The sequence below is a fragment of the Ictidomys tridecemlineatus genome, chromosome 3 (assembly GCF_052094955.1).
Source record: "Ictidomys tridecemlineatus isolate mIctTri1 chromosome 3, mIctTri1.hap1, whole genome shotgun sequence".
In the NCBI taxonomy this organism is placed as follows: Eukaryota; Metazoa; Chordata; class Mammalia; order Rodentia; family Sciuridae; genus Ictidomys; species Ictidomys tridecemlineatus.
In genome coordinates this window covers 25,870,782-25,890,148 of record NC_135479.1, presented here as the reverse complement: position 1 = coordinate 25,890,148, position 19,367 = coordinate 25,870,782, and the positions used below count along the sequence as shown (strand labels likewise).

General features: G+C 50.0%; 2 protein-coding genes across 2 annotated transcripts in view; one reads left to right on the top strand and one right to left on the bottom strand.

The window, feature by feature from the left end:
* Nucleotides 1–19,367, bottom strand: part of Acsf2 (acyl-CoA synthetase family member 2) — a 34,051-nt gene that overhangs the window by 3,953 nt on the left and 10,731 nt on the right. The window contains exons 2-11 of the mRNA XM_021724015.3: nt 9,837–10,032; nt 9,352–9,480; nt 9,055–9,108; nt 8,542–8,660; nt 8,228–8,393; nt 7,591–7,686; nt 7,282–7,439; nt 6,918–7,009; nt 6,551–6,627; nt 416–523 (exon numbers count right to left, since the gene is read on the bottom strand). Coding sequence (XP_021579690.3) covers nt 416–523; nt 6,551–6,627; nt 6,918–7,009; nt 7,282–7,439; nt 7,591–7,686; nt 8,228–8,393; nt 8,542–8,660; nt 9,055–9,108; nt 9,352–9,480; nt 9,837–10,032 — 1,195 coding nt within the window. The remainder of the gene's footprint in view (nt 1–415; nt 524–6,550; nt 6,628–6,917; nt 7,010–7,281; nt 7,440–7,590; nt 7,687–8,227; nt 8,394–8,541; nt 8,661–9,054; nt 9,109–9,351; nt 9,481–9,836; nt 10,033–19,367) is intronic.
* On the top strand, nt 1,754–6,352 carry Chad (chondroadherin). The gene is made up of 4 exons (XM_040268921.2): nt 1,754–3,239; nt 5,046–5,209; nt 5,462–5,607; nt 5,815–6,352. The coding sequence occupies exons 1-3, from the start codon at nt 2,466–2,468 to the stop codon at nt 5,601–5,603; spliced, it is 1,080 nt and encodes a 359-aa protein (XP_040124855.1). The 5' UTR covers nt 1,754–2,465; the 3' UTR covers nt 5,604–5,607; nt 5,815–6,352.

The window sequence follows — 19,367 nt, the reverse complement described above, 5'->3', positions numbered from 1 at the left end:
GTCTGGGATGCAAGGGACCCCCAGAGAGATAGGCTGCTTGGGAAACCGTCTACACCCAGTCAGAAGAGCAACTCCACCAAAGCGAGAGGCAAGAGTCAACGGGGGAAAAAGAGCTAGGTAGGAAAAATCTCTGTGCTCTGGCTCCTCTTTGAGGCTTCCCTGGCTGCCCTGAAGCAGACAGTGGGCTTGGCAAAAACACACCTCAGACAGGAAGGGAGGCAGCTGGCAGCTGCTCAGGGCCTCTCTCCCAGCTCTTCCCCTTTCAGCCCACAGAGAGCCTTGGCCAGGCCCAGCAAAGATCCTGCTTCTAGGGGCTTTCAGCATCTTCTGGGAACTGTTGGGACCTCTAATGGAAAGCAATAAATGTCCCCGAGTGGTGGAAGTTGAGATCTGAGGGTCTTGGTCGGGGGCTCACCTCTGTGTGAGGCATAACTCTGCCCACACTCTCTGCCTTCTGCTCCAGAGTGTCCTCAGGGAAGTTCATGAAGGTCACAGGACTGTTCTCTGTAGTTCCATAAACAACCTAGAGGGTCCAGAAAGGGGGTTTGACGGGAGCTCAGCAATTACAGAGGGATGGGTGAGCTACTCAGGGCAGGTGAATAGTAGGAAATGAGACATCATTGGTTGATAGGGGCCCGGGAAGGGGGCAGAGACATTGATCTCTGCAGGGGTCCCAGATCTGAAATAAAACTGAGTCCTGGGAAGCCATTCTGTCCTAGCCAGGGCTCTCAGTCCTGCTTCCTTAGAGCAGTCACATGTCTGTCTGTGGCTCCTGGCGTTACCAACATCCTAGACTTCTTTCCCCCATCCACATGCTGCCTTAGCCCCACCTTCCTGATTTCAGGCCACAACATCCTCTATTCCTTCCTTCCAAACCAAAGGCCCCATAAACTTGATGAGAAAGCCAGTCCACCTTGGCCAGCTAGAAGTGGCACAGATGCAACCCACCCCCAAAACCTGGGACAAGTGCCTGACCTTGGGGTGGGTGCCCCAGAGCTCTGCAGAATTTCCTGTAAATTTACTTTCATCAAAATAAAATACAACCAGAGCAGGGATTTAAAAAAGCCTGTGGCACACACAACCCCCAGCCCCACCCCTGCTCTTTCAGTGGTTGGAACATCCTGAGCATCAGAAAAATCAGAAGCCAGCCTAAATACCATCAGAGAATGTTCCAGACTACCCTGTATTCTACTAGATCTTTACCTGTGGTCCCCCATCCCCCTGTATCAGCTGGTGTGGCTCTGGCACAGCTGGGATCTAGTTCCTCCCTTACCCCTCAAAATGGACAATATCTCCTGCCAGGCAGCCCAGAGCTTACCTGGGACCAGAGCTATGACCTTCCTGCTCACCCTCCCCTGTCCACAGGAATCCGGACACGGTGGCTGGCAAGTGGGCACACAGAGACCTGACCCAGCTGGGGAGGGCTGCCCACAACCTTGTGCATCTTGCGCCTGAACTGGCCAGGGCTGATCCTGACCCCACCTCAACCATCCTCACAGTCCTGGGGCCACTGCCCAGACGTGGCCTCTGCCAAGTACACCTTGGCGCCACTCGGCTGCCACCCTGAGACCCCTCAGGGGTGGGTCTTGACCACTGGGAGATGGGTATACTTTGGGGGAGATCTAGGAGGGGGATGGTACGACTGTGTTTGTCCCGGGGCCTGTGGTCTCCGAATGTTTTGCCAGTTTTGTGGGTCACTTCCCACGCCTCCGCCCCCAAGTTCCCACTTCTCTGCTTAGCCTTCAGCCCTAGAAAAAGGGTGGGTGCGCGGGTCAGAATCGCAAGCCTAGGACTAGAAGAGAAGAGTCAGGGAGGAGCCCAAGGATGAAGGAACTCCTTAGGGTCGGCTCTGGAGTGTCTAGCCAGAAGGGGGAGCCCGACGCCAGAAGGGCTCTCACGCTCGGCTGGCGCAGCACAAGAGTCCCATTAAAGCGCCGCCGGGTTGCCGACCACGGCGAGACGCGTCCCGCTGTCCAGCCCGCTTCCTCTCTCCCCGGGTTCAGGGCACCCCGCCGAGTGTGCATTGGGTGGGGGAGACGTGGAGATTCAAATTTGAGCAAACAAATAAGTTCGGGGAACGCCTCCTCTCCGGTGTAAACTTGGGGCTCTAGACACACCCATGATCACCCTCCCCCCCAAAAAAAAAGCCCAGGGAAAGGAGGTAGGGGGAGAAAGGGCATCTCATCTGAGAGCAGGCAGCAAAGGTCTCAGACTGAGGGGTATAGTCTTGGTCGCCAGGTGGGGGAAGGGCCCCTGGCCCTCTCGCCATGGAGGGCGGGGGAGCATCTCTGGGCGCGAGGGAGTTAAGTCCAGTGGCCTCGATGCTCCACGTAGTAGCTGGCTCAGGCCGCTGGCTGCGGTTAGGGCCACCGTATAAATAGGGCGGGAGACCCGAGCGCCCAGAACTTGCCGCTGCCCGCACCTGGCCGTCGCTGACCCTAGCCCGGGCTCCAGGCATCCTGGCCATGGCCCGCGCGATGCTCTTACTCAGCCTCGGCATTCTGGCCAGCCTTCTGCCGGCCCTGGAAGCCTGCCCCCAGAACTGCCACTGCCACGGAGACCTGCAGCATGTCATCTGTGACAAAGTGGGGTTGCAGAAGATCCCCAAGGTGTCAGAGAAGACCAAGCTGCTCAACCTACAGCGCAACAACTTCCCGGTGTTGGCTGCTAACTCGTTTCGGGCCATGCCGAACCTCGTGTCGCTGCACCTGCAGCACTGTCAGATCCGCGAGGTAGCCGCCGGCGCCTTCCGCGGCCTCAAGCAGCTCATCTACCTGTACCTGTCCCACAACGACATCCGAGTGCTTCGTGCGGGCGCCTTCGACGACCTGACTGAGCTCACCTACCTCTACCTGGACCACAACAAGGTGACCGAGCTGCCCCGCGGGCTGCTGTCCCCTCTAGTCAACCTCTTTATTTTGCAGCTCAACAATAATAAGATCCGTGAGCTGCGCACAGGCGCCTTCCAGGGCGCCAAAGACCTGCGCTGGCTCTACCTGTCAGAAAATGCGCTCAGTTCTCTGCAGCCCGGAGCTCTGGACGATGTAGAGAACCTCGCCAAGTTCCATCTGGACAAGAACCAGCTATCCAGCTACCCCTCCGCCGCCCTGAGCAAGCTGCGGGTGGTGGAGGAGCTGAAGCTGTCCCACAATCCCCTGAAGAGCATCCCAGAAAACGCCTTCCAGTCTTTCGGCAGGTACCTGGAGACCCTCTGGCTGGACAACACCAATTTGGAGAAGGTGAGTGCTTGACTGCAGAGCTCTGCCGGGCTCCTTCTTCTCCCCCTGAAGGCTGGGAGCTAGGACCACAGCCGGGCACCATCCCCTCTCCTCAAATTCCCTGTCCCTCTGGCTATCTCAAGGCAAGGAGCTCTGCCACCTCTCCCTCTTCTTGTCACATCCCCACCCTCATCCTTATCTGGCTGCCCTCCCAGGACTCCTGCATCTAAGAGGAGAGGGGCTACCCTGGCCCCACAAATGGCCTCTTAGGAGCCTCTGTAGTGCTCCCAAACCCCCACTGTGAGCAGTGCCCACCTCTTCCGGTGGGGCCTTCCTCCCCTCCTCTGCTGTTTTTCCCAGTCTCCAGTAAACCTACCATCCCATAAAGAAAGGTTTGTTTATTGAGAAGGCTTCCAGAGTTTCTGGGCAAATCAGGCCCACAAAGAGACCCTGTTCCTGGTGGGGGAAGGCCTGTGTGTTAAGGTGGACTGGGGGGCTGGGGAGTGAGGGGGGAGCAAATACCTGAGGAAGACCTCTACACCCCTCAGAGGTCCTGGTGGATGTGCTGCCCCCACCCCCACCAATGCGTGCGCGCGCGCGCACACACACACACACACACACACACACACACTTACTCACTCATGCCATGACATTTTCAGGTTCATTCTACCTAAGTAGGGAAGTCAAGACATGGGGACCAAAGACTCCCTAGGCTGCAGAGCCATATGAAGGAGCAAAGGCAAGCACTCCATTGTCAGCCCTTTGCACTAGACAACCCACAGGAAAGCCTGGGCTGTGTGTGCTTCACTGTCCCCCAGACTGCTGGCTGCCTTTTGCCCATTCTAGTCCCCAGACCCATCTCCTGTGTGCATTCTCACTTAGTCCTTCTACCCCTGGGATGCCAGATCTCTTCCTTAGGACTGGAAAATCACCCTGAGACAGAGGCTTCAGACAGGAGGTTTGGGTGGGAGCCAAGACAAGGTAGAGGACAGTCTGGTCACTAGAGAATGTCACACCTTAACCTAGGCTGTTGGAGAAGGCACAGACATGGAGAAGATGACAGAATCCACCTGGGCAGCAGCCAAACTTTGCCTGATTGGATGGAGCCTGCCAGGGCTTGCCCTTCTGTAGCTCAGACCCCACCCTCGCTGGTGGTGGGATCCTCTATGAGCCACTAGTGCCAGAGTGGCCTTTTGGTGGGCAGCAGAACAGCATATCAGGGACTGATTTGGGTTAGGGGCAGCCAGACAGGAACAGTGGCGCCTGGGGCCAAGATGTGGGCACCAATGGAACATTTCCTCTGGAGCTGCCCAACTGGCCAATGTTTTCACCAAGGTGGCTCCACAAATAGTGTCTGGCAGGCAGTGAGGATAAAGCTGGGGGAAGTCCCAGGACCCTGGGCTGTGGGCAGCCTGGGCCTGCTGCCTACCCTGCCAAACACTGACCAGGTTCACCGTGTGCCAGTCTGAGCTCCTGGGGACAAATTCTGGCTGCCTTAGCAGACCAGTATTTGCACAGGGAGTGTGGTGCCCAGGGGAGGGGTGTGGGGTGTGGTCCTAGGGCTACTATTTACTCTCTAGTGTGACTCTGGCTACAGGGACAGAACTTTTTTTCCTTTTTATCATCTGCTGGTTAGAAACAACACCTCCTATCTCAAAAGGGCCATGGGGATTAGCTCGTCTAGATAACTTGATCACTCTGCTTTGAAAACTCTTCAAGGTACCAAGGCCTGTGTCCAGGGGAAGACCCTGCTCCTCTGTGGGGACAGAACTGGGAAAGGCTGCACATAGGCTAGAGCACTCACTCCGGCCCACCTTACCTCCCTAGTTCTCAGATGGTGCCTTCCTGGGTGTGACCACGCTGAAACATGTCCATTTGGAGAATAATCGACTGAACCAGCTGCCCTCCAACTTCCCTTTTGACAACCTGGAGACCCTCACCCTCACCAACAACCCTTGGAAATGTACCTGCCAGCTTCGGGGTCTTCGGCGGTGAGAATGTTCCCATGTCACCCACAGAATCTCCCCTCATTTGGTCCCGCATTTAGCGATCTTGGGCACACATTCCAGATTTGCTAGTAAGCACGGGACCCTGGGAGCCTCAGTTTCCTCATTTGTAAAAATGAGGACGACAGCTTCTGTCTATCCAGAGGTCAAGTCCATCCTGGCCCTATAGCTCACTGTCCCTTCCCCTCAGTATTCCCACACACTTTCCCCAACCCCAGCAACTTTCTGTTTCTCCAGATGGCTGGAAGCCAAGGCTTCTCGCCCAGATGCCACCTGTGCCTCACCCGCCAAGTTCAAGGGCCAGCACATCCGTGACACAGACGCCTTCCGCAGCTGCAAGTTCCCCACCAAGAGGTCCAAGAAAGCAGGCCGCCATTAAACAGGTGGGGGCTGGGCAGGCAGGTCCCCCTTTTTCCTCTTTGGAGATTCTAGCAAGGGAGCTGGTATCACTCATGATTCCCCCACCTCTGCAGGAGGGGAGAACTGGTGTTCCCCTCTGGGAGGAAAAGATAGTGCCCAGGACTCCCACTGTCCTCTCTTACTTTGTCTATGATGTTGGAGTCCTAACACACATCCTCACCTCACCACAGGTCCTGACTCAGCCAGTCCTGGTGACTGGCCTCTGCCTTCTGCCGGAGAGACTACTGACCTTCCCACCACCACCCGCTCCTCCCCTCAGCCTCTGCTGATGCACAGAGCTGCCCACAGCGACACACGTCCTGGCAGAGGGCCCTGGGCACTGTACCACCAACCCAGCTCCACCTGACAGAGTGCAAGGGAGGACCCAAAGCCCCTTTCAACCATCACGGCTGGCCCTGTTGTGGCTCCTCTCAGAGAAGCTGGTGTCAACACCCCCGAGTCCAGCAGAACCAGAGCAGGGTGATCATCAGGATGGTCACCCTCCCAGAACCATCCTTCTTCTGTTCCCTCTCTCCCTGCCATTTGGAAACAAATATCAGACCCTTAGCCCACCCCCTGCTTCCAGAAACGGTCTCAAGCCCTTCCTCCAACTCTGCCAGCCCCACCTGCCAGGACGCTCTCACAGGACACCAGTGCTTGGCTGCACATCCTCCCCTGCTGCGTTTCTGCCCCAGATTTCTATAAGTATAAATTTATGGATGTATAGTATTTACTCCCTGGTCACCTATCTCCATGCCTCGTCAGGTGCTGAAGAGGCCAGACGTGTGTTTTCTCATTTCTACTTTCTGGAGAGAGGGCTGGCCTAGGGGTCACCTTTGGAGATCTGGCCTCAGTTCATCCCCAGACCTGTCATTCAGTCCTCCCCCCACCCTCCCCTCACCCCCAGTGACTCTGGCTGCCACTCACCACCAGCTCCTTCATGTTCATTTTGTGGATGATGGCTCGGACCAGCTCCGGAGGTGCAGGGGACCCGGCGATCACACCTGAATCAGAGAGCAAGGCTGACACAGCTCCCCCTTCTCCCAGATCAGTGGACCCCCTTTACCTACTGCTGGTTGATCCTGGACCTTCTTTCCTTCTTTCCCTGATCCTGAGCCTATTTCCACACCTAACATCTGGCCTGCGCCTGGTGTCCAGGGACACTGGGGATTTGCCTCCCTCTCACCCATGTTTTCACAGGGCCCTTCCTGTCCCCCTAAAGAGAAGACTGGCTCATTCAGGCCAGTCCTGGGGGAAAACAGCCCCGTCCCCATGCCTGGCCATCCTACCCCACCTCCACATAAGGATGATAAGTCGTAACTGGAGAAGTCGGCCTGGTTCATAATGTCCACGAACATCGTTGGGGTGCCAAATATGGAGGAGCCTCTGTGTAAGGGGAGGGTCTTCAAATTAGGCTTGGAAATGGAAAGGAACTCCTCTTCCCACCCCACCATGAACCTCATTAAGGGCCAAAGCCAAAGCTGTGGGGAACAAGCAGAAGCTCAAGGCAGGAATTGGTCTTCTCCTGGGAGTCCCCCACGACCCCATCCCAGGTCTCATGACTAGAAGGAGGAGACATTTTGGAAAAGGTCAGGGCTCAGGTGCAAGGACTAGGAGAATCTCATCAGCCCATGGGTAGCCTGTCTACCAGTGCCCACTTCTCTCTGGTGATGGCCTCCAGCGCCTTCTTGCCATTGAAGCTCGGAGAGGACAGAAGGAGAGTGGCACCGTACATCAAACACACCATCGTGCCCCCCACGGAGCCCAGGCAGTGGTACAGGGGGCAGGGCATGACCACCCGCAACTCCTCTGGCGGCTAAAGATGGAGACATGAGGCTGAGTCTATCATGGGAGTAGAAGCCCCAGAAGCCAGTTCCTCCAGCCAGCAGGGGGAGCCCAGCAAGCTGTCCCACTCTGCCCACCTCCCCACAGCCTCCAAACCTTGCCCCAGTCCAAACCCGTCTCACCTTCATATGCATTTTAAGGCGCTGACCCATCATGTTGGAGTTGTTCACAATGTTGTAGTGGGAGAGGGTGGCCCCCTTGGGGCTGCCTGTGGTTCCCTACGAAGACAAGCAGGTGACACCTTGGCCTGCTTTCCCCCATCTCCTTCCCACCCTCAGCCACTGCCCAGGATCGATGCCCCAGATCCATTTGCTTCTCTGGTATATGTACCAAAGGTCTACCACGTGCGGCGAGGGGCCAGATGTGGGGATCCAGAAATGCGAACGAGAAGGACTCAGTGCTCATGTCACTCCCATGTGATTCAAGTGAGGAAGCCCACTAGCCCATGGGGGCTTGGACAAATTCTCTCTCTGGGCCTCAGATTTGCTTCCACTAAAGGAGGGACAGGTTCTACCAACTTTAAACTCTGAGCCCTAGTGGCTCAGTAAATCTGTACCACACTGGGGAGCAAGAGGGCCAGGAAAGGGTCGTGTGACAAGGACACCAGCGATTTTCCAAGGCAGAGCAGAAGGGTAGAGGCCAGTGTCAGGAGAGTGCCTGCTCTCCTGACTTCCTGTGGTCTCCCCATCCTTGGGAATGGGTCACAGAGGGAGGGGGCATGTGTCAGCTGGGTTTGGGGCCTGGGGACCTCTGCCCTACCGAGGTGAACTGGATGTTGATGGGGTCATGGCAGGACAGGAACTGCTGGGTGTGTTGGAGCTGGGCCAGATGCTGCTCTGTGCTACCAGCCGCCACCACATCATCCAGCAGCAGGGTCCCCGGCAAAGGGTCGTCCACTGAGATGACTGCGGTCAGATCTGGGAGACTGGGGGATAGGGAGGATGGTGAGAAGCAGGGGCTGTGGGTAAGTTAGGGGTTGCTCCAGGGGATGCCAGCCCCACCCCTGGGGCTTGATGGAGGGTAAAGGAGTCAGGGATGCTTCGTGGTGCTCCCTAAATCCAGGATACACCTACCTCTTACTCTTTAAGGCCCCTGGCTGGGCCTTTTCAAGCTCCGGACAGATCTGCTTCAAGATGTTGTAGTATTGCTGGGTCTTGAATTGCTTGGGGAATACAAGGGCTTTGCAGCCCACCTGTGGAAGGGCACCCCCCCAACTTATGATCAGCAGGAAGCCCTAGACTAATCATCTGCTCTTTTACACATGGGCATCACTACCCTGATGTGCGCAAGCACCATCCTCTGACCCACACACCGGCCGCACCTGCATGCACCCGACTCCACAGCAAACACACAACCAGCTCCAGACACCACACCCTGAGACATGGGCCACACACGCAGAGCCACACTGGCCCATGACCACTGTGATACACACGTGCTCCCCAACAACACGCACGCCAGCCTTGTGTCTGGCCCACCACCAGAGGCTTGGGTCCTCCTTCCAACCACAAACAGCTGGGGGAGGGACACCCTTGCTGCATGGCCAGGTCTAGCCCCTGAGCCAGGCACCAGCAGGGGCCCTGAGCTACCTTTTTGAGGACATACTCCAGTTCCATAGCCTGGTAGGCTGGGTTCACAGACACCTGGGGGGAACAAGGAGGGAATGTCTGTCCTGGGCAGCCACTCCACCCTGCAGATGGCCCTCTACTCTCAGAAGGCACGAGGTAGCACACCACCCGGTCTACGTGGTGGGCTTTAAGAGATAGAACTACGTGATCTGAAACCAGCCAGGCACTGGTTTGGTTCTGGGGCCAAGAGGCAGGTGGGCTCCTCTTGAGTGGCATTCCCCCCACAGATACCCCCCTGCACCATGCAAACCTCCTTACCAGAATGATGCCTGCCTGGGCAGTGGCCAACTGCATGAGCACCCATGCATAGGAGTTGGGTCCCCACATGCCCAACCGGTCACCCTTGCAGAGGCCAATGCTCAGAAGACCAGAAGCAGCTTTATCCACCTGGTGCAAACAGATGGATCACAGAGGGTGAGATGGGAGCAAGCAGGAAGGGGCCCATGACTCTCACCCTCAGCCCTTGGCCCAAGGGTTCACATCAGAATCACAAGGAATACAGGGACAGGCAGATTCGCCTCAGTGGAGCTCTGGGTGGAGCTCGAGGTACACACAGTTAACAGTGCTCCAGGAGCTGCTGAGACAGACCCTCTCTGCCTCAGTTACATCTGCTTCTCTTGCTGTCCCTTAGGTCCTCAGGCAACGCCACCACACTGCCCATCATCATGCCCCATCCTCCAGCTCCACCCACCCAGGGAAGCCTGGGGACTGGCACCCTTTGAGGGTTCAAGGTCAGGACCCACCTCTTTCTTGAGTTGGGCGAAGTTCAGCCTGATGTTTTCATGGAGGACAACCAAGGCCTCTCGGTCGGGGAACCTCTGTGCTGTGGCATCAAGGCACTGCCCCACAGTCTTGTTGCTAAGAGGGAAACTGGTGTGTCCCTGAAGGTAGCTGAAGCCCCCGACGGGCAGTGGGGCGGTGCGTTCCAGCTCTCCGGAGCTGTGGGGAGAGGGTCACGGTCTGAACTGTGCCAAGCTTGCCCTCCCTGCCAACAAGGACACCCAGCACACCCAGCCTGGGGTCAGACTCCCAATGTGTCGGAGCAGAGTTTTCTCTGGATCTTTTTATAAGCCCAGGACACTTCCTGTGATGCTTCCCCAACCTCAAACAAAACCCCAAGGTAGTAGGATGGGGACAAAGCCATCTCAAGTAGGGGACAAGGGTTCTTCCCTCACCTGCCTCACCTGAAGGATAAGGTGCCCCAGGAAGCCTGTGGGAGACCACTTATACACACACAGAGATCTTATGAAGCATGCCTGTACCTATACCCCCAATCCCTGCCTGCCAGGAAATAAAGAGGTCCCTGGGGTTCTTAGAAACCAATGAAGCCCATGCTTGGACCCAGAGTGGGAATCCAGGGCCTTGGGTTCTTTGATGGGCCATTGTTTCTCTCCTCTGGGTCTAAAGTTCAAAGACAAGAATAGGCAAAGGGTTTAGGAGGCAGATGGCGGCCCTAGGAACCGTGGTTGGAAAGATCCTGTTATTTGACAGACTGACCAGGTTGCAGCAAGAATCTTCCCTCCCACAGATGAAGAAGAAAGTCCCTGTGTTCTGAACGGCACCTGGGCTCAGGCTCCCAACTCTCCGGTGACATGGCAGAGCAGAGGTAATTGTGACAGGAAAAGAGGGGGAGTATTTGGACCACATGGTGATCTCAGGCACCACAGGGCAACAAGACAGAAGGAGATGGTGCCTCAGGAGCAGAGGTCCCGTGCCAGCCTCAAGTGGACTGTCCCTGAAGAGGAAACGCTCATCTCCTTTATGTCTAAATGTCTGAGGTTACTTTATATTTAAGGGTTTTATTTATTTGTTTGTTTGTCACACCTGACAGCAGAATGCATTTCAATTCGTAGTACACATATAGAGCACAGTTTTTCATTACTCTGGCTGTACAAGTAGAGTCACACCATTCGTATCTTTGTCCATGTACCTAGGGTAATGATGTCCATCTCATTCTACCCTCTTTCCTACCCCCATACCCCCTCCATTCCCTCCCTCCCCTTTGCCCTATCCAAAGTTCCTCCATTCTTCCCATGATCCCCCACCCACCCACCCCCATTATGGATCAGCATCCACTTATCAGAGAAAACATTTGGTTTTCTTGGAATTGGTTTACTTCACTTGATATGCTCCAACTCCATCCATTTACCTGCAAATGCCATGATTTTATTCTCTTTTAATGCTGAGTAATATTCCATTGTGTATATATGCCACAGTTTCTTTATTGCCTAAGGTTACTTAATATACAGTGTGAAACTGATGTGACTCCATTTTTGAAAATAAATAAATAACAGCAGCTTCTATCTGAAGGCCTGTCCTAAGGAAGGGGGCGTGACCCTTGTCCTAGGAAAAACCCACAGAGCACTCCTAAGCACATACCTACCCTGCTGAGTTGTTTGTCTACAAATAACAGGAGAGATCAGGTGGCCCTGACTCAGTCAGTCTAGGTGAGGACCCATAGCAACCCCCTAGCAACCACCAATCGGCATGAGACAGGGAAAATACCTGGGATGCCAGATGACCCTCCCCAATAGTTTATGGTGATTGATAACATGTTGGGAAACCATGTAGTTTAGCAAGTACACTCCTGGTGGCCTAAACCAATCATCAGTTCAAACGAATCCTCCTCTTGTACTAACCAATCACCCCTACCCAACTTGTTCCCGCCAGTGAATGTGCTAATCAACGTTAAGAGCTGTTGTTTGACTTTCCCACGGTATGGAATGATTTGCTGTGTGATGTTGTGATGCATAGAGTATCCCCCCAAAACCTATAAAATCTCACTGAACAAAGGACTGGGACTCACTCCCTGGGACTGCTACTTCAGAAACAGTTGTGAGTCCAGGCTCGAGCTTGCAATAAAGACTCTTGTGTGATTGCATCAGATTTGGCTCCTGGAGGTCTATTGGAGTCCCAGGAATCTGGCATTACAACAGAAATGTATTTGGGGGGCTGGAGTTGTGGCTCAGTGGTAGAGAGCTTGCCTAGCATGCATGAGGCACTGGGCTCGATTCTCGGCACTGCATACAAATAGATAAAACAAAGGTCCATCAACAACTAAAAAAAATACTTAAAAAAAGAAAAATGTTATAAAAAAAAAAAGAAATGTATTTTGAAAGACATTCAGGTGAGAAAATGAATTCCCTTCTCCTCCTGGTAAGGAAGCTGAAGGGCAAATAAGTCAGATGCCTGCAGGGATGGCAAAAAACTGAGCTGAGGCAGGGAATTCAGTGGAACTTCAGCTGCCTCAACACCTACAGCCAGGTCTGCCGCTCTGATCCAGGGAGGAGGCATGGGAAGGGGCAATTCCTGCTCTTTCCACTTTGAATTTATTCCCTGTCTGACCATTAGAGACTATCTGGTCTCAAATTTTATTTATTCCACACAATATTTATTTTTTTCTACTAGCTGATCCCAACACATGGACTAGAGTAGGGCCTGGCAGAAGGGAGACAGATGGCTCCTCCAGGGAGTTAAAAGAGTTCTAGAAACTCCTATCAATGCAATTTGCTCGTAAAGGTAGGGACCACCCCTGTCATTTAGTCATTTCAAAAGCTCATTCTCCTTCCCTGGCCAAACCTCAATCACCTGGGGCCAAATAGGCAGCCATTTCTTTTTCTGTTTTTAAAGAGAGCTGGGGGGAAGTTCCCCTGTCAAACAAATGTTTTGTGGTTTTCATTTTTGTCCTTTTGTTTTGTTTTGAGGTGTGGAGGGAGGGAGCTTAAGGAGTTGGAGGAGGAGAACCAGCAGACCTTGTTGGTTTCAACTCACAAAATTAAAGTCAACAACCTTTCATGTGGTCATCAGCTACTTAGATTGGGGAGACCTTCCACAGCCAGATGGGACTGAAGCAGGAAAAAAGAGACAAAGCCCAGCCCCACCCAATGCGGCTCTTAAGACAGTTGGCCCAGATCTTATTTTATAAGCAAGAAGTTGGGAACAAGGAAATTTGGGGATAGCAGGTGGTGGGTACTGGATATTGAACCCAGGGGTTCTTACCACTGAGCTACACTCCCAATCCTTTCTTATTTCTTATTTTGGGACAAGGTCTTGCCAGGTTGTCCAGGATAGCCTCAAACTTTTGAAAGGTTAATAAAATAGGTACTTGTCACTCCATTTTTCTATATGCTTAACAAAACACTGTTGAAATCTTAAGAACTGTTTGTTAATCTTGTTCCCAGAATGAGCTGTCCCCAACTGCCAAACTACAAAAATGTAACTTCTCTCCCTGCCCTCTCCAAGGAAAGTATATAAGCTCTGCTTAAGCTGTTCTCAGGGCTCTATCTCTCTTTGCTCTATTCAAGTGAGCACTGAGCCCCAGCATGCTGGTCCCCAAATAAACCCTTTGCTGTTGCATGAGGCAGTCTCTTGGTGGTCTCTTCCTCTGACGTTTCGCAGGTCCCTTACACTTTCAATCCTCCTACCTCAGCCTCCCCAGTAGCTGGGATGATAGTTATGTACCACCACATCCAGAGAGGCCATTTTTTAAAACTTTTTTAAAAATTTGTTCTTTTTAGACTCCATGTATGTATAATATACTCCATGTATGTATAATTTTGACTATTTTGACTATTATACATGGAGTATAACTTCCAATTCTTGTGGTTGTACATAATGTGGAGTTACACTGGTCGTGTATTCATATGAATACAGGAAAGTGACGTCCAATTCATTCTACTGTCTTTCTTATTCCCACCCTCTTCCTTCCCCCTTCATTCCCCTTTGTCTAATCCAAGGGCTTCTATTCCGTCCCCTCCCTCCCCATTGTGTGTTAGCACTGGCACATGACAGAACATTTGGCCTTTGATTTTGGGGGATTGGCTTATTTCACTAAGATTGATAGTCTCCAGATCCATCTGTTTACCAGCAAATGCCATAATTTCATTCTTCTTTATGACCAAGTAACATTCCATTGTGTGTGTGTGTGTGTGTGTGTGTGTGTGCGCGCGTATATATATACCACATTTTCTTTATTCTTTTATTTGGTGAAGGGCACTTAGTTTGTTGATTCCATAGCTTAGCTATTGTGAATTAAGTTGCTATAAACATTGATTTGAGGCTACTGTATTGAACTCAGCTCCTGCACTGGGCTCCAACTGACCAGACTGAAAATCAAAATGGAGTCACCCATGCTGAAGTTCCACATTGTCAAACAAAATTAAGCCGTTTATATGAACTTTCAGGATACCAGGAAAAAAAAATGAGAAAACAGCCTAATTTCCCACAGGCCAGTTTCAATCAGCATGATAATGATCCTCACTCAAAATATGGGAATCTAAAGTAATCTAATCTTAACCCATCAGCTATTTTTCAACAGTTCTATCTCCTTCTCCTCAGTATACAAGGAAAGTAACTTTGAAATTTGTTCTTTGTTTTTGCTTTCCCTTCTCTGTCTATAAGCCCAACCTCTTTGGCTCAGTCCATTATAACATTTCCTTTATTTTAGAGAAAGTAGTTGAAACAGACTCCCCTCTGAAATGAGGGGAGGAACAACTTTCTGTAACTTGTTTTGTTGTTGTTTTCTTTCTTTCTTTCTTTCTTTCTTTCTGCAACTTTCTGTAACTTGTTTTGTTGTTGTTTTTTCTTTCTCTCTTTCTTTCTCTCTTTCTTTCTCTCTTTCTTTCTCTCTTTCTTTCTCTCTTTCTTTCTCTCTTTCTTTCTCTCTTTCTTTCTCTCTTTCTTTCTCTCTTTCTTTCTCTCTTTCTTTCTTTCTTTCTTTCTTTCTTTCTTTCTTTCTTTCTTTCTTTCTTTCTTTCTTTCTTTCTTTTCTTGCAGGATTTGAAACAGCCCCTTTTGAAATTAGAGCTCCAAACTGATTTAACTTCTGAACTTCCTCCACTGGCTGAGCACAGACCAAGGAAACTGACAATGACCAGTTCCCTGGCTGACTAAATCTGCTGATGTCTATTTCCTGTCTTTTGTTGTATCTTGCTGTCATTTCTATTCTAAAAGCCGGCCTCATCCTTGAACTCTCTGAAGATGGAGTCTGAGATAGGAAGCCTCCTCTACTTTCCTTCAAAGACAGTTTTGAATAGATCTGTCTTCCTGCCAAGCTGACTCCCCCCGAGTATTTGTGGGGTACACAAGCAGTAAAGCTCTTGCCCCGCATATAACATACGGTTCCTGGATTCTAGGACTGAAAATAAAGCCAACTACAACGTTTAAACTAGCCAGGCATAGTGGCATGCGCCAGTAGTCTCAGCCACTTAGGAGGCTGAGGCAGGAGGCTTGAGTTCAAGACCAACCTGGACAACATAGCGGAACTCTGACTCAGGGAAAAAAAAAAAGAAAGAAAGAAAGAAAGAGCTATTTAAACTAAATTTTAAAGATTTTCCTTTGACAAAGTAAAAACCTATGCATAAATATTTATAGCAGTACCACTCACAATAGCCCAAAGGTGGAAACAACCCAAGTGTCTAGCAACAATGAATTGATTAACAAAATGCCACATATGCATTCCCATTGGAGGATTATTTAGTCATAAAAGGGAAGGAAGCACTGATACATTCTACTGCATGAGTGAACCTGGACAATATTGTGCTAAGTGAAAAAAAAAAAGTCAATAACCAAAGGCCACATGTTGTATTATGCAGGTCTAACATGATCCCAAATACTCACATATTTGTTGCTGTGGTAAGAACATGCAATACACTCTGCTCCTGGGGAATGTTAGTCTCACTTTAGCAGAACTCATTTGTGAGTAATGGACCTCAACTGTTGGACTCCAAAATACATATAGGATGCGGTAGCACACACTTGAGGTCCCAGCTACTCAGGAGGCTGAGACAGGAGGATCACTTGAGCCTAGTAAATTTAGAACTCATTTACTATGTGGTTAAGGTGCCTCCTCTAATCAGCGTATTTCCTGTGAGATTTATTCTTGTTATTCTCCCCCTCTTTTGTGAATTAAAAAAAGAAATATCTGGGGCTGGAGTAGTGGCTCAGTGGTAGAGCACTTGCCTGGCATGTATGAGGCTCTGGGTTTGATTCTCAGTACCACATGTAAGTAAATAAATAAAACAAAAGATCTATTGGCCACTAAAACTATATATATATATATATATGAAGCATCTATTTGTGTGACAATAAACCAGGTGATTCGTGAAATCTTACTGACCATCTCCTTATTTTAACCATAGAAAACAGTATAATTCCATGTATATGAAATACCCAGAACAGACAAACCCATAGTCAGAAAACCACACCTATAATTCCAGACACTCAGGATACTGAAGCAGGAGGATTGCACATTTGAGGCCAGTCTCAGCAATTTAGCAAGTCTCTATCTCAAAAAATAAAAAATATATGGGGGTGTAATTGGAGGTAATTGGGTGTAATTGTAATTTGAGATACAGTACCCCCTTGGGTTCCATCTCCAGTACCACAAAAAGGAAAAGAAAAGAAAGTAGATTAAGTGGTTACTTATGGCTGGGGAGGATGGGAGGACAGAGGAGTGGTAACTAAAGGATATGGAGTTTCTCTGTGAATCCATCAAAATGTCAAAATGCCTTTTCTTTCTTCTTTATTTTTTTAATTATCTATCTATCTATTTATTTATTGTGTGTGTGTGTGTGTGTGTGTGTGTGTTGAGAGCTACAGCTGAAGGGGCCCCAGCAAACTTCCAGCTGATTGGCTCACCATGGCCCCAGCAAACTTCCAGCTGCCAGCTGATTGGCTCCTCTGCGGTGATGCTCATTGGGCTATTTCCCCACCCTTTCAGACCACGGAGCTGCTCATTGGGGGACTCTTTTGGCTCCGCCCACACGACCCAGCCAATTAGCCTCAAGAGCAGGAGGTGGGGGTTTGAGAGGCTTGTGGGAAGCCGGTGGTGGCAGTTGGGCTCTTAGGGAATTCATGTGGTACTACTGTGTGTTCTAAAAATAAAGTTCATTTCTGCTTGATAAGTGACTCCCGAATTGTGCCCAGCCAGACTGTAGGGTGTGTGTGTGTGTGTGTGTGTGTGTGTGTGTGTGTGTTACTAGGGATTGAACCCAGAGGCACTCTACCACTAAGCCACATCACCAGCCCTTTTTATTTTTTATTTTGAAACAGACTCTGGCTAAGGCACTAAGTCTGGCCTTGGAACTTGCCATTTTCCTGCCTCAGCCTCTTGAGTTACTGAGATTATGGGTGTGTACCACTGTGGCCAGTTTTTGAAAGAAATAATCCTATTCCTGAATGTAGTAGTATTTTCCTTCTGGAGAGTTCCATTAAATGAGAAAGTAATTTATGTGCTCTCTCCAGTTCATAGCTCACTGTGACTATTCGTTCTCCAGCCCATCTCAGACAGGGATGCACATTCTCCAGGATTAGGAGCATATAGAAGTTCATGACACATTGCTTGCTACTTAGAATACAGCTTACTAGACTCGAGGCTTTGGTCCAGAAGACAGCTCAAGACTGCTTTCAGGAATATTGCTCCTGTAGGAAACTAGAATCCACTCCATGACCATCTGCTTCACAGTATAATTTCCAAGAATGTCCGTGGAGACTTTTAAGGGCTAGCCAGGAATGTAATGATTCTGTTTTATGAAAAAGATAAGCACTCTCAAAGGGGAAGGCAGAGATGGGCAAGCCTACAGGGCACATGAACAGGAGAGAAAAGAACACTGAACTCGTCCTTTGTAAAGCCGCCCAGGCGAATCATCCCAGTAGTCAAAGGAGCCAAGGCTTTTACTCCTATTTTACAAATGAAAAAAAAAAAGATAGAGAAATTAATACTGAAAAAAAAGTTGATACAAACAGCTTTATCATCTGATCATGGTTTTCCACTAAAATGACCAAGTGATGTGCACAGGACACAATGACTGTTGAATCTGCTCCAACTTCACAGGAGAGCAGAGACAATTGGCCACTAAGCATAGGAAAATTTGTCTGTCACAAATCAAATCAGCACTTCAAAGAGGCATTTGTCCCCCAAGAGATAAGCAAAGATTAAAACCATTGATGTTATATCTGCAATTAACCTTCAAACAATGGCCAAAATGTATCTCTGTTTGCAGAGAAAGGGGGTGCAGGCCAGGGGAGAGAGACCCACTGATCTGTTAGCATTGAGATTTGAAACTCAACCCTCAATCATTCATCTAGATTATTATGATATGGAACCCCCCAAAGCTTTTTTCCCCCAGCATTGGAAATTGAACCCAGGGGGCACTTTACCATGATAGCTCTATGTTTTTATTTTTTATTTTGAGACAGGCTTTCACTAAGTTGCTCAGGCTGGCCTTGAACCTGCAATCCTCCTGCATCAGCCTTCCAAGTAGCTGGGATTACAGCGTGACATTGCACAGGGCCCCCAAATTATTTTTCTTATAACTTTATTTTATTTATTATGTGGTGCTGAGGATCGAACCCATGCCTCACACATGCTAGGCAAATGCTCTTCCACTGAGCCACAACCCAGCCCCCCAAAAATTCTTATTCCAAAAAAAAACCACATGTAGATAAATCTGTAGCTATATAATATAGAGAAGAAGCTATTCAGCCTGTCTGATACTGTAATAAACATAAAGTTACTAGAGGGGAAAATTAACAAATTAGCAATCCTTTGCCCAAACCACATTGCTGTCTTTCTAAAGGAGTCTATGTTTAATTTCAAAATTCCATGACCAGCATTCTCATCAAACAGCCCTCCTAGGCATGGTATTAGACAGCAGCTTCGGCTAAATGAGAGCTCAGCCTGTATTCCTGCTGGCGTGATACCATCAGTAAGACAGTTTACCCCAGGATACGATAGAGTACTGGATTATAATGATGCTACTGCTATCTAGGGGCTGGGACTGTAGCTCAGCCCCTGTTTAGCAGGCCAGGGATCCTGGGCTCAACCCCCAGCACTGGAGAAAATAAAAAATGAGCTTAAGTTTCCCTGATTAATAAAATGGTTATTCATCTCAACATAAAAACAAGAATGACTGATAATACAGAATGTTGGTGAGGATGTTGAGAAATGGACCAGAGTGTAAGTTGGTAAAAGACTTTTAGAGGACGATGAACACAGGAGCCACAAAGACTATGAAAGAGGCTTTAGCAGCCCTCACCAGACTGGCCTCCTCCTTGGTTCCTAGGAATTGGAGAGAGGCTGATCGTAAATCAAGAAGTACTTATATGTTGATGATTCCAGCAAGTTGCTTAAAGAGATCTCAAAAGAGAGCCTTCGAGGTCCCCGCAATTTGTAGCAAATTATTTTGTTAATTCCAAGTGATTGTTCAATTCTCATGAAATTTGCACTAAATTTTGCAGATGGGGGAATGAGGCTCAGATAAATGCTATGCCTC

Excerpts from the sequence above, each read along its gene's own strand:
- Chad (XM_040268921.2), top strand. The coding sequence starts at position 2,466 with ATGGCCCGCGCGATGCTCTTACTCAGCCTCGGCATTCTGGCCAGCCTT. Across the intron at positions 3,240-5,045 it reads ACAACACCAATTTGGAGAAG|TTCTCAGATGGTGCCTTCCT; the intron begins GTGAGTGCTTGA and ends TTACCTCCCTAG. Across the intron at positions 5,210-5,461 it reads CAGCTTCGGGGTCTTCGGCG|ATGGCTGGAAGCCAAGGCTT; the intron begins GTGAGAATGTTC and ends CTGTTTCTCCAG.